This window comes from Symsagittifera roscoffensis, chromosome 1, assembly GCF_963678635.1.
Source record: "Symsagittifera roscoffensis chromosome 1, txSymRosc1.1, whole genome shotgun sequence".
Taxonomy (NCBI): Eukaryota; Metazoa; Xenacoelomorpha; order Acoela; family Convolutidae; genus Symsagittifera; species Symsagittifera roscoffensis.
This window is the reverse complement of record NC_087062.1, coordinates 60,967,990-60,984,417: the sequence shown is the minus strand read 5'-3', so window position 1 is coordinate 60,984,417 and position 16,428 is coordinate 60,967,990. Positions and strand designations below refer to the sequence as shown.

The 16,428-nt window shown below is 35.4% G+C and overlaps 2 protein-coding genes across 4 annotated transcripts in view; both read left to right on the top strand.

Moving 5' to 3' along the window:
* LOC134846786 (rho GTPase-activating protein 5-like) overlaps positions 1 to 9,153 on the top strand; it is a 34,198-nt gene extending 25,045 nt beyond the window's left edge. For both annotated transcript variants that reach the window (XM_063864187.1, XM_063864180.1), the window contains 4 exons: positions 1,516 to 1,838; positions 2,108 to 3,134; positions 3,373 to 3,727; positions 8,676 to 9,153. In XM_063864187.1, coding sequence (XP_063720257.1) covers positions 1,516 to 1,838; positions 2,108 to 3,134; positions 3,373 to 3,727; positions 8,676 to 8,883 — 1,913 coding nt within the window. In that variant the 3' untranslated portion in view covers positions 8,884 to 9,153. The remainder of the gene's footprint in view (positions 1 to 1,515; positions 1,839 to 2,107; positions 3,135 to 3,372; positions 3,728 to 8,675) is intronic.
* LOC134846801 (centrosomal protein of 44 kDa-like) overlaps positions 1 to 16,428 on the top strand; it is a 214,816-nt gene that overhangs the window by 23,447 nt on the left and 174,941 nt on the right. The window lies entirely within an intron of this gene.

Below are 16,428 nucleotides of genomic sequence, written 5' to 3'. Positions count from 1 at the left end.
GTTCAATCATGGACATATTTTGCTTACGGATCAATGGGCGTTTACCCAAGTATCGTCGGTTCAGTGGCCGCTCGATAAAGGATAATTTGAGCTTATTAAAAGCTTATTTAGTGGCTGTTTCTTGACTGTTTCTCGAAAAAAAATTAATTTCCGTCTGATTTTTTATTTGCTAGCTTGCAGTACTATGATTGTGTTGTATCGCAAGTGATGCAAAGTTCCATTCCGTTTCGCTTTTTTATTTCGAAAAAAGGTCTCGTTTCGAGAAAATTTGGCTTGAATTTTCTCGCTTTCTAGACCAAATTTCAACTCAATATTGAGGACACTCAATTTAATTCTACTGCCATTTTTTTAAACCATTTTTTAGTTATAATTAGCTCTCGTTATGCAGTAGCAGTTTCTCTTATTTAGGCACCGTTAGCTATAAATTTTATCAACATTTTAAAAAGAAAGGAAATTATATAACTTTGTTCACAGAATGGTCAAATTTAGTAGGAATGGTAATTTCAGACTACTGGCATGCTCAATTTATTGAAAGTTTTTTAAAAAATTATCATCTTTTAAGTAGAAATTAGGGGAAGTTCCTTACAAGTTATAGCTTTTTTTAAAGAAAGTTCTTGAAAGAAGATTTTTTTGGTATTAAGGGCTTTCGTCCTAGTTTTTGTCGGCTCATTTTCCGTAATTGAAAGTTCTGTAATTTGTGGATATTTTTTTTTCGATTAAACGGTATCGGCTGATATTATATCAGCTTTGTCAAATTGTATTACGTAGTTTTGAGGGCGAAACATATTGTTTTGTTTTCCGGTACAGATGGTTCGTGAAAACGTTTAAAACTTTATAGTTTAAAATTTTTTATGACAAGTTTTGTTTTCGGTTCAAATTCTTCTTTTCTTTATTGTTCTCTTTACATATCTTTCATCTACTATCGAACCTTAAAATTTGCCCGGATCCTTCACACTTGGCCTAGAGGTAACGACGTCGACTTGGCACCGTATGTCTGGCGTTTGAGTCTTGGTGGGACCTTGTTTTTTCCCAGTTTATATGCAATTGAAAAGTTTGGTTTAAAATTGAATTGTCTGACTGTCGTTTGCCTGCTCAAGTTTTGTCGGCGTTGTTGTCCCATGACGATTTTTTTTTGCTGTAAGTAATTTTCATTGCAGTTGCAAGTGTTGATCATTGTAGGTTCAGGTGGGACATTTGGATCTTCCTCTTTCTAAGTTTGTTCCGTTGCTAATTTTATATTCAAGTGTCTTGAATGTTTTCTCTGTAATGAAATTTTGTCGAGACATATCGAGAAATTTTAATATTGGTAGGCCTAGTTTTTTCCTTTTTTTCATTTTGTTCTACTTGGTTTTTATGTTTGTATTGTTTCGCAAGTGGTGCGAAAATCCGCTTCGCATGAGTCTTTAATTTTTTTCTTTAATCAAGGTGGTCAGAACATTTTGTGCTTCGTGCACAGCAACCTCTCTTTTTTCAAATTAGGTCGTACACTACTCAGCTTAGTAACACATTTTTTAGGCATGGTAGACGGTGGCCGAACACATGTAATTGATGCATCTTCCCTTAACGGAGGCAAGAGCAAATCGGGCAGTCTGAGAAGTACAGATGACATCGAAGGATCTTCTTCCGCTGGGGGTGCTTCGCAGTCAAGCAACAGAAGCATCTCTTCCAAAGTGTCTCTCAACCGCAGCAAAGATAACAGCACTGAAGACAATCTTTATGATTCGATTGAAATGCTGAACAGTGGTCGCCGCCACACACAGCTGAAGACGAATGAATCGGCAGCCTCTTCTGTGAAAAGCAGTGTAACCAGACATGCAACTGCATCTTCGAGGCAAATAGTAAGAGCCACATTTCAATAGAATAAGTATCAATGAATGAAAATGGAGAGGAAAGATTCCGAATGAAATGTACCGAATGAACATAAATCATATTTTTTTAGTTTTGTAAAAGAAACCATAGCTCCCATCTTAACATGTTTGGGTTATAAGATAATTTTGTATAAAATATAAAATGTATTTCATATTTCATTTGAGTCTCAGTTTCTTATGATGTCTCTTGTTTCTGCTGTGAGGGGTGAAAGTTAAAATGATGTTAATTTGGTTTGCAGCTTATGGAGCATCGGAAATCAAACAGCCATGCGGCAGTGAACTTGCAGAGAGACATGGGTGAAAGCGGAGATAGTGGAGGCGAGTCTGCTACATACTCTCAAGTGAATCGCCACACTCATCACATCACACATGCCAAAAGTCAGCCATGTTCTCCTTTGCCACTTGGAGTGTCGCCACGTGGGTCAAGTCAGGCAAGGAGGGTCACTCAAATGCCACCCTACAAACATGGCAAATCTAAAAGTGAATTGGTACCCTGCGGAATACCTGTTTTAGACACTTCTCCTATTAAACCTCCTCTGACCCAAGAGAGACTCATTTACGAGAGAATGGACAGCGCAGAGTCAGCCGAGGCTAACAATCGTGGATCGAAAGGGTCTCTGCTCGGCTCGACGATTGTGCAACATGGTAGCTCCTCAAGAGCATCGGTGGGATCACCGATCTCTATGACAAACACTAGTGGTACTCCACTCAATCAACAATTAAGTTCATCTTCCAGCCAGGATTCCAGGACAAAATCAAAGGACTGGGATTTGGACAGACATAGTTTGGACAACAATTTAACAACCTTTGAAGATGTTGGGGCGCATATTTACGACGAAGTAGCCGAGGAAGAAGAGCGGAAGAGTACAAACAGTGGAAAAAAGGATTTATTGGCTGGTCAGAAGGTGTCTGCTGTAATTCCGAAACAAACCGGCAAAACAAAAAGTAGTTTGTCGAGATCTCTAGATGCAGATTCAATCGTGACGGGAGATGACAATGCTGTGAAATCTGAGACGAAAAAGAAAACTGGGAAGCTGCGAAAACAGAAGTCTTTCACGAAAAAGTGGCTGTCAAATAAAACTAATTCTAGTGCTACCGCTTCTAATGCGACCCCGAATTCGGGAAGTGCAGCTGTGCCGGTGACTAGTGCTTCCAGTTATTTTGGCCAGCCATTGGAAAAGCTGATCCTGATTGGAAATGATGGTAGCCAGAGTCCAATGCCGCCTCTGTTTGTGACACAGTGCATTCGTTACATTGAGCTGCACGGTGAGTCTATTTAAGAGCATTGTTTATTCAGTAACTAAAATATCCAACGGTTGATTTTGATTCAGTTACAATAACAAAAGTGAAGTGTCAATATCTTGAGCCAAATATCTCTGGAGTAAGTTGAATCACTTGATATTGTAATAATAATTGATTTTGCTAATGCGAAATAAAATTCTGGAGAAGATTTTCCATAAAAATCTATGAACGAGCATCCATAGTAGTTTCGCACAAATTTTAGGTTTGGATAGTGAGGGAATCTACAGACAACCGGGCAACCAGTGCGATAGGGAGAAGCTGATTCACTGGTTTGACAAGTCTGTCCAGGACTCTGGACTGTCTGTTCAAGTGAATGAGGATACCCTAGGTCCCATTGTTAACCAGATGTCGATGCCAGTAGATTCTGTGGCCTCAGCTCTCAAGCAATTCTTCTCTAAACTTCCGCACCCTCTCATACCAGTCAAGTATCACGATTTGTTTATGCGGGCGGCATTGATAGGATCTGGTTCAAGCACTGGCAAGCTGGCATCTCACCTGGCCCTTTTGCCTGTGCCCAACTATGTCACGCTGCGGTGTCTTTCTCTTCATCTCAACAAGTGAGTCAAACGATACTAGACTGCATCATATATGATGGATAATTCCATCACTATAGTACCAGTCTATGTATTAATTAATCTGCCGTATATTTATGAATCTTTTGATAAACCAAGGCCAATTACTTTTCATTCCGATGTTGAACTGAAGATAGCACAACTATTCACTGTGTCGTATACGAGAGCAAGTGTATTGTTATCAGGAGCTAGACTTTTCTCCTGGAAGCAGCTTTCCAACAAATCTGTAAGAAAATGAACTTGTCTAATGGTTGAACCTTAGCTACCAGGCTCGTCCCGACGCAAGCTCTATAAACTTTCTTCTTCAACTTTTGTGGTATGTTGCGCTTTCACCGTAGGTTATTGAGCATTTTGATGCTCCCCGCTGCTTTTGCGACTCGGTAACTTAAATCCTTCGTGATGTTGCCATTGTCCCTAAGTAGTAGAAAACATCAACTTTCTGCTGTCTCTCATTATTAACTGTAAATCTTGGGTACGAGAGTGCGTGCAGAACAGCGTTTTGCCTATATTGAGTCGAAGACTAACGTGTGCCGAGTTTCCAGCAGCCTTGTCCGGGAGCCGCTAGGTATCTGCACCATTGTGGTCAAGCAGCCAATTGTCAACAAGTTTCAGGTCTGCTACAGTCATATCGTCAAGCACGAGATGTGAACATGCCTTTTTCCAGCAATTTCTACTTAATCCAATCAATGGCAATATATATATATTTTTAAAAATGGTAATAAAAACACCTTGTCAGACTCCGTTAAAGATTGAAAAGTGCTGGAGGGAGCTGTAGACACGGACATGGCTGTATGCTTCCGTGTACATGGCTTCCACGAAATCAATTATTTTTTTGTTGAGTCCACAATTTTCAGAATCTCACAATTCTATCTACAATCTCAAATAATGCTTTGATGAATATTGGTTTCGATGAATTTTTTTTCTCTTGTGCTTTGATACTGTTTTTTTCTTGTTACAAAATTTATCGTCCTGTACAGTGTTCTTGAAGCCAGCTCGTTTCTTTCTTCTTTTTCGTTGGTTTCAAGCAATTCTCAATGAGGGCTTTCAAGATCTTGAAAGTGATGTGTTAGTCTGCTATGGACATCCGTTTCTTTGCTTAGGTTTTGTCGTCTAAGTCACGGATTTTTTTTACTGTCAGCAATTTTCTTTGCAGTTCGTCAAGTGTTATTGATTTGCTCCTGTGATTTGTAAATTTGCTAGCACTGGATTAGTTTTTTCGCTATTTGGCCTATGTTTTTTTTTTCGTTTTACGTTTCATTGGATTAGAGACAGTTCTTTGATTCTGTTAAACAATTCATGCCGATTGTGGTCGAAAAATTCAAAGATTAATAACCCTATCGCTCTAAGTCATTCTATGACTGTTTGTTTCCGGCACATTGGGCGTCTACCCACGTATTGTCGGCTTCTTTGTACTGAAAGTGTATTTAATACTGGTGGCTTTGTTTCTCGATAGTTTTTTATATTAGTTTTTCATTTTTTCAACTGTTCTATTCTCTAGCTTGCAATGCTACGCTTGCGTTGTGTTGCAAATGGTACGAGCTCTGTTTCGCCTCTGTGGAATTGATTGGACTGTTCTATAGAATTGATTCTTCGTCTATACTATATTTAAATGCGAGTGACAGCTATCTCCCATGTTTAAGCATAATAATTTTGCATGTTTAACGAAAGAATTTTTTCATGTTTAAGCTATATCATATATTGCAATGCTTAAGAAAATTTTTCAATTAGTTTTCCGCAAAGACATTAATTTTTCAGTAATTTTTTTCGAGGCCAAATTAAGTCTGTCTGTCTGTATACCTGCTTTTTTAATTAATTTGATTATATCTGTCTACCCGTCGCCTAATTTTTCGAGATTTTTCAAAAATTTCTAGAAATTTTTTTTTTTAAAGTTTCTGAAAATTTGAAATTCGCAGCCCTGTAGTTGGAGTATGTCAGGGTAGTCTCAGGGGTTGCGAATGAATGTTGCCCCCAAATATGACTGCTCAAATCCTTTTAGTTTTAGATTTGATATTTTTTAGGATTTTTTCAAGATTTTTGAAAGAACTGAGATATGAACAGTTCCATAAAATTTGAAGTTCACACCTCTATAGTGCGGCTCTGTCATGGTACTCCCAGGAGTTGTGAGTTTCGTCTCCAAATATGACTGCTCAAATGTTTGTAGTTTTTGAGATATGATGTTTTTTGTGATTTTTTTTTTCAAAAAGTTTTCAGAAAACTTAAATTTAGTTTTATTTCTTCTAAATTTGAATTTCCCAACCGTTTAGTTTGGGGCTGTCAGAGTGGGCTCAAATTCTCAAGTGTTGCAAATCGTGCCTCCAACTGTGACTGCTCAAATCTTTGTAGTTTTCCAGATATGACGTTTTTTGTTATTTTTTTTGTGTAATTTATTTTTTTTTCTTCAAATTTTGAACTTCCTAACCCTTTAGTTGAGAGCCGTCAGAGCACTCTCAGGGATTGCGTGAGATCTTGCCTCCAAATGTGGCTGCTCAAATCTTTTGGTTGTTTTCGAGATATGACGTTTTTTTAGGATTTTTTCAAAACTTTTTCAGAAAACTTAATTATAAAAAATTTCGTGAAACTTGAGATTATTATCTGTTTTATGAGGCTCTGCCAGGGTACTCTGAGGTGTTGCGAGTTTTGCCTCTCAATATGACTGCTAAATTTCTTGGAATTTTTAAGAAATGACGTTTTTTTGGATTTTTTTTTCAAAATTTTTCAGAAAACTCAAATATAAAAAATTTCCCAATACTTGACATTATTATCTCTGTAAGGAGGCTCTGTCAGGGTACTCTCTGGAGTTGTGAATTTTGCCTCCAAAAAGGACTGCTCAAAATCGTGCAGTTTTCCAGATATTACGTTTTTAATGAAAATTAAATTATTTTTTTTTCAAAGTTTGAAATTCCTAACCTGTAGTTGTGGGGCTGTCAGAGTAATCTCAGGGATTGCAAATTCTGCCTCCATTTAAGAATGCCCAAATCATTTTTGTTTAAGAGATACAACGATTTGTGTGATTTTTTTGGAAATTTTCAGAAAACTCAAATTACAAAATGTTTCGTTAAAGTGAAATTCCCAAAACTGTAGTTGTCTACTTTCAAAGATTGCGAATATTGCCATCTAAAAAGACTGCTCAAATATTGGTTGTTTTCAAGATTAGAAAATTTAAGGTAAAGTTTCTCAAAATTTGAACTTCCCAACGTTGTAGTTGGGTACTGTAAGAGTACTCTCAGGAGTTGCAAATCTTGCGTCCAAATGCGACTGCTCAATTGCTTTCAGTTTCCCAGATGTGACGTTTCTTAGTTCATTTTAAATTTTTCGAAGAACTTATATAAAACTTCACAAAATTTTATGGTTCTTCAAAATTTGTTTAAAAAGTGTGAATAAAAACTTTGCAAAATTTTTAATTACGAACCCTGTAATTGGGTGCTGTCAGAGTACACTCAAAAAATAGTTTTTTTGAGTTGTTGAAAATTCGAAGCACCGGAGGTGCGGTACACGCTAGTTGGATTTTAAATCGAAAATGTTAAATGTTCCTTTTCTAATTAGGTCGTCAAACCTATTTTTAAAAGTTAAGTGAGTGCACAACCATTGGACATCAATCAGAGGGATCAAAATAAAAATATAGTGGACGCTTTAATTAAATTAAGAATTGTAACACATTTTTTCTAAAGCTTCAAAACTCCAGTACAAAACAAATTCTATTGTACAAATCGAATTCTATTCACTCATTCTAGAACGTCGGCTCTTAGAGATATGTCTTAATGTATCTTAATTTTTCAAAGATATTAAAGTTTTTTCAAAGAACTTAGATAAAAAAACTTAATGGTTTTTCAAAAATTTGAATTGAAAAAACTTGAATGGAATTTTTTTTTTCAAAATTTGAAATCATCAACCCTGTAATTCGGTGCTGTCAGAGTTAACTTAAAGGATGCTGATTTTTTTCCATTATTTACGGTTTTTCATGAGTTGCTAAAAATTCGAAGCACCGGAGGTGCGGCACACGCTAGTTGTTTTGAATTAAGTGTGGCTTTTACGCTTGCGATTAGCAAGCGTTTTTAAATCAGAATTTTATTATCAAATCGGTACTTTTTTGTGTAAACATGCGGTTTGAAAAACCAGTTGCTTGGATTGTAATAGATTCAAAATTCTTAGCTTCTTCGGCACAATTGCTCTAGAGTTAACAACTACATCTAGGTGACAAAGGTTTTAGGTTCAATCCTGGCTAGAATTGTTTTTTTTTCGAACGTGCTTTTTTCGGTTTCAAAAGTATTGTTGGCTTATTGTCTGCTCGGTTGCCACTTGAATGAGCTTTCTTGTGCTGCAAAGAATTTTCATTGTATTTGAAAGTAATTTTCATTTTTGTAATTTGTGTAAATTTACTCATAGTTACATCGAGTTTTTTTGTAATTTCCTTTTTTGTTTAAAGTTGTATTTGCTTGAAATTGCGTTATATTGGCCTAGTGACTTAATAGTGTGTTGTTTGATAGCTTTTATCGTGCTCCCACAGGGTATTCTCAGAAATTTTAGAGTTTCGGAACTGTCAACAGTTTTCCATAGCAACGATTTTGCTTTTGGCTCAACGGGAGATTACTCAAATTTTTAAGGGCTAGTAGTCGCTCGATAAAGGTTTCTGAAAAATTTTTAACGCCGGCGATTGTATTTCTGGACGTGTATTCTTCAAATATAACATCCTTTTTGTTGAATTTTTCTCTCGTGTGGTAGCTTGCAATGCTGTTTGTATGGTATCGCAGGTAGATTTTATTTACTGGTACAACATATTGACAGTTTTGTTTGTTTGCTGATGATTTTTTGTCCTCAGTAAGCGGGATTGAATTGAGAAACCGGCCTTTATGTAACCTAGATTAGTGGACTTAATGAGTTTTTTCAGATTAAGAAATTAATCATTTGGGAAAAGCAGTCTGTTTGATTGTTTCAGAATTGCAAATAGGTGCGATGTGAACAAAATGACGTCTGAGAATCTGGCCACTTGTTTCTGGCCAACTCTTCTCCGCCCGGCATATACGTCATTGGATGCAATGTCCGGAAGCTACAAGTGCAGACAACTGGTCGAAGTAATAATTAACAGATGTCATGAACTGTTTTCCTACAACACGCCCAGACCCGACTCAGATGTCCAGGTTTGAAAAATGAAATCGAAGCACAGACAGGAAACCGGTAATTTGGCGAACTTAACTTCTAATATAAAATATGAATGTTCTATCCATCCTTTGCTAAATTATAATTCTGTTGTGTTAGTTATATTTCGTTAATGTTTTCAAGTAGTCTATACTGAAATGCGTAAAAATTTTGCTTCGTGCTAATGTTGTTTTGCCATGTATATTCTACGGCTGCTGGTTTAACTTGATGATTTTAAAGAACAAAAGTGTACAGATAATTATTAATTTAGATGAAGTTAGTGCAATAAATTTTCATTAAACTAGTTTTTATAACAACAAAACAAAGGTTGCTTAGATTAAAACCTTCCTTATGTAGTACCTGGAGGAAGGTAGTACCTTTTGTGAGCGTTAATGTAATAGTACGATTTTTTTTCTTATCTAAGTATCAAATTTTGTTGCCACTTTTGTTGGCACTTTTACGGCTTTTTGATAGCATGTGGTTTGTAGTAATAAGTTAACACAGTCAATGCATTTTTAATTCAATTGAATCGAACACTCCCTCAATAAAATGAGAGAAGGTTAAAGCACAGTACTAAATTTGCTCATTACAAGGAACTTATGTGGTGAAATCGAATGGAAGGTCAGTTCACTTTTTTCAACTTGAGGCGCAGCTTTCCAGTTTGTGCAAGTATATGTTTTTTTAATAAACAAGGATTAGTCGGTTACTGTGCAGGTTGCACATAATGTTCCGATCAATTTAACTCGGAAAAAATTTGTTTTTGCAGTTTTTGTTGGCCAAATTTTCTCTTGTTTAAACTAGCGGAGGCAAGTGTATTGTAATCGTAATCAAGATTTTTTTCTTTCGTAAACAATTTTCGCACAAATCCTTATGAAATTGTGAAAATGCTTTATTAGTGAACCTTAGCAACTTCGCGACTCCTTCCTTCTTGGCCTCGAGGTAACGCGGTAGGTTTTGTACCCTATGGTCAGCCGTTCGAGTCCTGGCCGGACTTTTTTTTCAATATGTGTTTTCAAATTTAGGTAATGCTATTTTCTGTGTTTCGTGAATGTTTTTCTGAAATCATTTTCAATTTTGTTCTCGATTTTGTCATTTTCTATTCGCCAGCTTTTAATGCTGTGTTTCATTTCTATCGCAAGTGAGCTCCGCTGCGTTTCTGTCTAGAAAAGGTGATTCAGTTTAAATGCGCTTTTATGTTTAAAAAAGTAGGAAAGAGCGGTTACTATAGTTATTACACTTGCGAACTTTTGTGAACGTTAGTGTAATAGTACGAGCTTTTTTCTTATCTAAGTCTCAAATTTTGCTGCCACTTTTGTTGGCACTCTTACGTCTTTTTGATTGCATGTGGTTTGTAGTATTAAGTTAACACAGTCAATGCATTTTTAATTCATCAAATGAATCCGAAAAATCTAGTTGTTTCAAACAACATAAAAATCATAAAAACTCGATTTCAGATAACTTCGTACTAAATGTATCTCGCAATTGATTTTTTTTCTTTCACCTCACATAAGCATCAGTTTTATGACGTAACGAGGGGTGTTACAAGGTTAAACATTAAGACCAAATATGTTTGTCATGATCTAATTAGTTCGCATGCCAATTTTCGTTATATTCGGATAGCGTGAACAAAATTTCATTTGTAAATTTTTGCAGGTGGGAAGAGGGAGGAAAAAAAGCCTAGCAATTTATTGAAATGCATACTTTATACATAATGTGGCTTTATGCTTTTCAATTTCTTACATGCAAAGTTGTGGATGCCTTCAGTGTCTTATATTCCAAATTATTACATGCAAAATAGTGTCTATTTTTATTTGATGCCACTTTTGCTGCATCGCATTGGCGACTTAGAAGCGTGTGTAGCTGCTTTATTTGTGACTGCTAGCTCGAAGCTAATACGCTGCAAAGTTTTACTCATTTGACTTTTACTGATTTCTAGTTCAATTTATAAAGCTGCTTTTGTGTTGTTTTCTCGATAGTGTTAGCGATACGCAGATTCGTCTCTGTGTAAATTTTGTGATAACAGCGTTAAAACTCTTATAAACTTGAAGTTGGAAGGCCATCCTCAGCAAATTTAGTTTGAAAATCAAAAAATCTTCAAAGCAGTTTTTGATGAAACAGACGACAGTTTTGATTTTTTTTTGAAACAGACGACAGTTTTGATGAAACACGACAGAGAATTCGAATCAACCAATAGGGCTTTAATACGATACCACACATCACCCCCTACGAGCTTTCTGTGAGGTAGTAAAAATTGGCAGGAAAATTTTAAAAGCGTACTCTAATCCATCGTTCTTTTCCACTCCTCGAGAGTGGTCGGAACAATAACATAGCTTAATAACAGCTTGATTAAATTCGTTCACTGCAGTTATTGTTTTTATTAAAGTTATTTTGTTGTTTACTTTAAAGTCTTGCGTAAAAGTTGCATCGTCCGAGAAGCCTTGGAGAGGTGAAATATAGGCAGGAGGTTTGTGGTTCAGATTTTGTAGAAGACATAAAATTTAATTTTGAGAGGTTGGTTTGTTTTGATTCAATTTGTTTTTCAAGTTTTTGTTTTAACCGTGTTTTGTTGCTTGTGTTTCTGAAATACAGCTTCGACTTAATGTGCGTTTTCTTACAACCTGAGTACCCCGACAAAGTAGTACAGAAAGCTGGCATATTTTACTTAACCAAATCAAGTAAACGCTTATGTTACAATACATGATCGGTTTTTTGGACACTAACTCCTGGAAATAAAACTTTGGTTTGATGCACCATTTAGCAATTTTTCATCCGCAAATTAAGCATGTGTTTTGTCGCTATATTATAGCGACTGGTATATAAAATTAGGGACAAGTAAATTCAAAGCGAGCCAGGACAGTTCGCCCAGGACAAATCGTATGGTTCAGAGGTTTGCCGTTTGAGGCCCGTAGACAGCTACTTTTTTGTATTGCCAGGTTTAGCAATCTTTTCGTTTTGATGCAAAAGAAAGGCAATTTACGAAGGTGTGCGTAATGTACAAAGGCTTTGATAGATCTTCGTTTCGAATCGCTAAAAAAGCCATTACTCGCACACTTAGTCCGTGGAGCTTTTGCTGCTGAAAGGAATTGTTTGCATTTCTAGCTCAAAGCTCACTTTTGGTTTTAAGTCAAATTTTTATTTTGGTTCGATTTGGACTAGAAGCAAATACTTCCGTTATACTAGAGTACCATTTTTCCAATCTCATTAGCGCAAATTCGTGTTCAACATTTTTTTTTAGATTTTTTTTTGACCGAATACAGGAAAGATCTGTTTAATAATTCATTTACACAAATGAAAATGTAGTTGGTAGCACAAGAAAAAACGCTAAAAGAGCTCCAAACATGCAAAAAAGTACAAAACTATATTATAAAATAGTATTCGCTCTAAAAATGAAAAGAAGTAGCCGACTAGAAGTTTTGAACCAAGTGTAGAACGTCTCTCTGGAATACCATTACTCTAAAATGACTTCGCAACTGCGGCATGTCGGCTTAATTTGTTTTATCCGCTTCATTAAAGCGCATTTTTTGCTAGCTGATATTGATTGATTAAATGTGTGTTAACCAATTAGATATCAAGGTGATGCATAGGCAACTGACTCGTATTCTAGTGGTCCGTTCTGGAGGTGGTTCAAATTTTGAGGCCAGCGAATTCTTTTTATTTTTCAGAGCGTATATTGTTTCAATTTATTTTTTTTCTCGCGTGTTTGAAGCTCCTGTTGCCATTTTTTCTTCAGCTCACTAACATCTGAATAATTGAACATTTAAAATAAATCTGCTGTTGAAAGAGGTATCTAGCAAATATTAAACGTACTAAATGGGGAAAAATTAGCTTTAAATCGTGTGAATTTTAACTGTGGACAAAAAATTCAAGTTGAAACCGTGTCAATTATTTGAGATAGCTAGTAATTTTTGAACATTGTTCAGCTTCAACAAGCTTCAACAACATTCTTCAGCGCTCAACGTGTTGTGAAATTAAGAAAAATTACAAAAAAAACTATTAGTTAAAATTTTCTCTGCTTCAACGTTATTCATTTGAGTAGTGTAAGATATGGCGGAATCTCGCATAGGCGAAAGACCGTAAGGGGGAAATGAAAATCAGCCAATCAAATCTCAGTATTCAAAAATAAGAAAACAAAGCGTGAAAATCTCAAGGAAAGTAAACGTTTCCAGGGACTTAATATTGATAAAGGCCAAAAATGAAAACGGCAGAAAATATGCGAAATTTTTAAATCGCCAATGACTGCCGGCGAATTGGATCAAATTGTATATTTCAAGAGTTTCGTTATCAACGAAGCAAATTATTGCTTCAATTACTTCATTTTAATTGAATGGCAATTGATTGATTTTAATGACTGACAATTGTTTGTTTTCGGTCCTTCGCCCATGAGTCTGTTGCCCATTTGGGCCTTCGCTTATGAGAATATCTCTCTCAGAATTTGTTTTAAAACGTGGTTTGAGTTTTTTCAGTGATTTAATAGTTTTTAAGATAAAATATTCACACTTTATATGAAAGACTTTTTCTGGGGTAGTTAGCGATGTTTGGAGAGTTGTCCAACGGTCTGTAGCTTTTGTTTCGAAGGTGTGGCTCAATTTACTGTAGTTGATTGCTCATCTGTAAATCTTCTGGTTTTTTTTTCAATTAAATTTTTTGTCAGTCATCGAGGCGTGTTGTGAAGACTTATATAGGTTGAGGTTTTTTCAGCAAAAAATTCAAGATCAAATTTGATTTTGTCTTTTCTTTTGTCTTTTCTATTGTTAAAAGGAAGGCAAAATCCATTGTCGAATAGCAAAAATATGAACGTCGCGAAAAATTTTTAGTTTCAAAAGTTGGATTTTTTTCAGAATAATAGTTGAATAAAAATATTTATCTAATAATCCAGTTTTCTCAAATTGGGTTACTTTTATCAAAAAACTACCAATTTTGCCGAAAGCTTTAGGGCCAGGGTTTTTTTGAATCTGGATAATTGAAGTTCTTCCAAAATAAAGTAGTTTTTTATTTCCTTGCGCTCTTTGAGTCTTTTCCAACTGTCTGATGGCTATGTTAAATTGATAAATGGCAATATTTTTTAATAGCGAAAGATCGAGACATCTTCATTTGAAATTTTGTTGAAGAAAAATTCTTACGAGGGAAAAAGGATAAAACTTGAAATAGTCGTAAGTTTTCTGGAGGTCATTTTTGACCTAACTTTAACTAAGATTCGGCTACTTTAAGCTCTCCGTCCTTAATTGATAAAATTTAATAAACTAATCGCCTAAAATTGAATTTTTCTTGTTCGAATTCTTTATCACTCTCTCAAAGGATGTGAATGATTTATGATCTTAGGCTGAAAATCTGCCTAATTTCCGTTATCTCGGGGAAATTTTGAAATATAATCAAAATCATTCTATTGACAATGGATGAACTTATTTCTTAATATCGCCAGTAAAATTATATTCGATGCAATCCACATCCCATGAACGCGATTTACTGTTTCTGTACACATATTCCATCTGCGCATAGCTACTGGCAAATAGGTTATTACGCTCGCGATTAGCATTCGCTACCAAATCGGATTTTTCTGTTCGTTTTAAAATCTTGTTGGACAATATCCCTTGAATCACTAGACTTCATTCTCATGCACTCCATTTAAGTGGTGAACTGCTACCAATCTACTGCCGCTACTGACAGTTCACTTGCAAAGTAATATCAGTACTCATGATATTGATAGTATTTTCAAGTTTCTAGGCTTCTCCGGCACACTTGGTCTGGAAGTAACGAATACGCCGTGGAGGCGGTAAAGGTCCTAAACTCGAATCGGGCCAGAATCTGTTGTTTTATTCAAAAGATGCATATTCGATTTCACAAAGTTTTCGCCTTATTGTTTATCTGCTTGTGTTTGTTCGGTTTAATTGCCTCGTCACATTTTTTTTAAACTATAAGAAATTTTTATTAAAATCGAAAGTGTTTTGATCTGTCCCTTTAATTTGTGAACTTACTAATTTTCGTTTAGTATTTAATGTTTTTTTTTTGTCTTTAAAAAGCGCTTTTGACCTGAAAAAGATTATTTCAGCTTATGCTTTATCGACTTACCGACCTAGTTTGCGTTGAGGATAATAGATTTTGATGCTTTTGTGTGTTTTGGAAAGGGAGCGTAAAATTTAGCTATTCAGAACTATCAAAAATTTTTCAAGATAACAGGTTTGTTCTAATTGATAACAGGATAGATTTTAATGACTGACAATTGTTTGTTTTCGGTCCTTCGCCCATGAGTCTGTTGCCCATTTGGGCCTTCGCTTATGAGAATATGTCTCTCAGAATTTGTTTTAAAACGTGGTTTGAGTTTTTTCAGTGATTTGATAGTTTGTAAGATAAAATATTCACACTTTATATGAAAGACTTTTTCTGGGGTAGTTAGCGATGTTTGGAGAGTTGTCCAACGGTCTGTAGCTTTTGTTTCGAAGGTGTGGCTCAATTTACTGTAGTTGATTGCTCATCTGTAAATCTTCTGGTTTTTTTTTCAATTAAATTTTTTGTCAGTCATCGAGGCGTGTTGTGAAGACTTATATAGGTTGAGGTTTTTTCAGCAAAAAATTCAAGATCAAATTTGATTTTGTCTTTTCTTTTGTCTTTTCTATTGTTAAAAGGAAGGCAAAATCCATTGTCGAATAGCAAAAATGTGAACGTCGCGAAAAATTTTTAGTTTCAAAAGTTGGATTTTTTTCAGAATAATAGTTGAATAAAAATATTTATCTAATAATCCAGTTTTCTCAAATTGGGTTACTTTTATCAAAAAACTACCAATTTTGCCGAAAGCTTTAGGGCCAGGGTTTTTTTGAATCTGGATAATTGAAGTTCTTCCAAAATAAAGTAGTTTTTTATTTCCTTGCGCTCTTTGAGTCTTTTCCAACTGTCTGATGGCTATGTTAAATTGATAAATGGCAATATTTTTTAATAGCGAAAGATCGAGACATCTTCATTTGAAATTTTGTTGAAGAAAAATTCTTACGAGGGAAAAAGGATAAAACTTGAAATAGTCGTAAGTTTTCTGGAGGTCATTTTTGACCTAACTTTAACTAAGATTCGGCTACTTTAAGCTCTCCGTCCTTAATTGATAAAATTTAATAAACTAATCGCCTAAAATTGAATTTTTCTTGTTCGAATTCTTTATCACTCTCTCAAAGGATGTGAATGATTTATGATCTTTGGCTGAAAATCTGCCTAATTTCCGTTATCTCGGGGAAATTTTGAAATATAATCAAAATCATTCTATTGACAATGGATGAACTTACTTCTTAATATCGCCAGTAAAATTATATTCGATGCAATCCACATCCCATGAACGCGATTTACTGTTTCTGTACACATATTCCATCTGCGCATAGCTACTGGCAAATAGGTTGTTACACTCGCGATTAGCATTCGCTACCAAATCGGATTTTTCTGTTCGTTTTAAAATCTTGTTGGACAATATCCCTTGAATCACTAGACTTCATTCTCATGCACTCCATTTAAGTGGTGAACTGCTACCAATCTACTGCCGCTACTGACAGTTCACTTGCAAAGTAATATCAGTACTC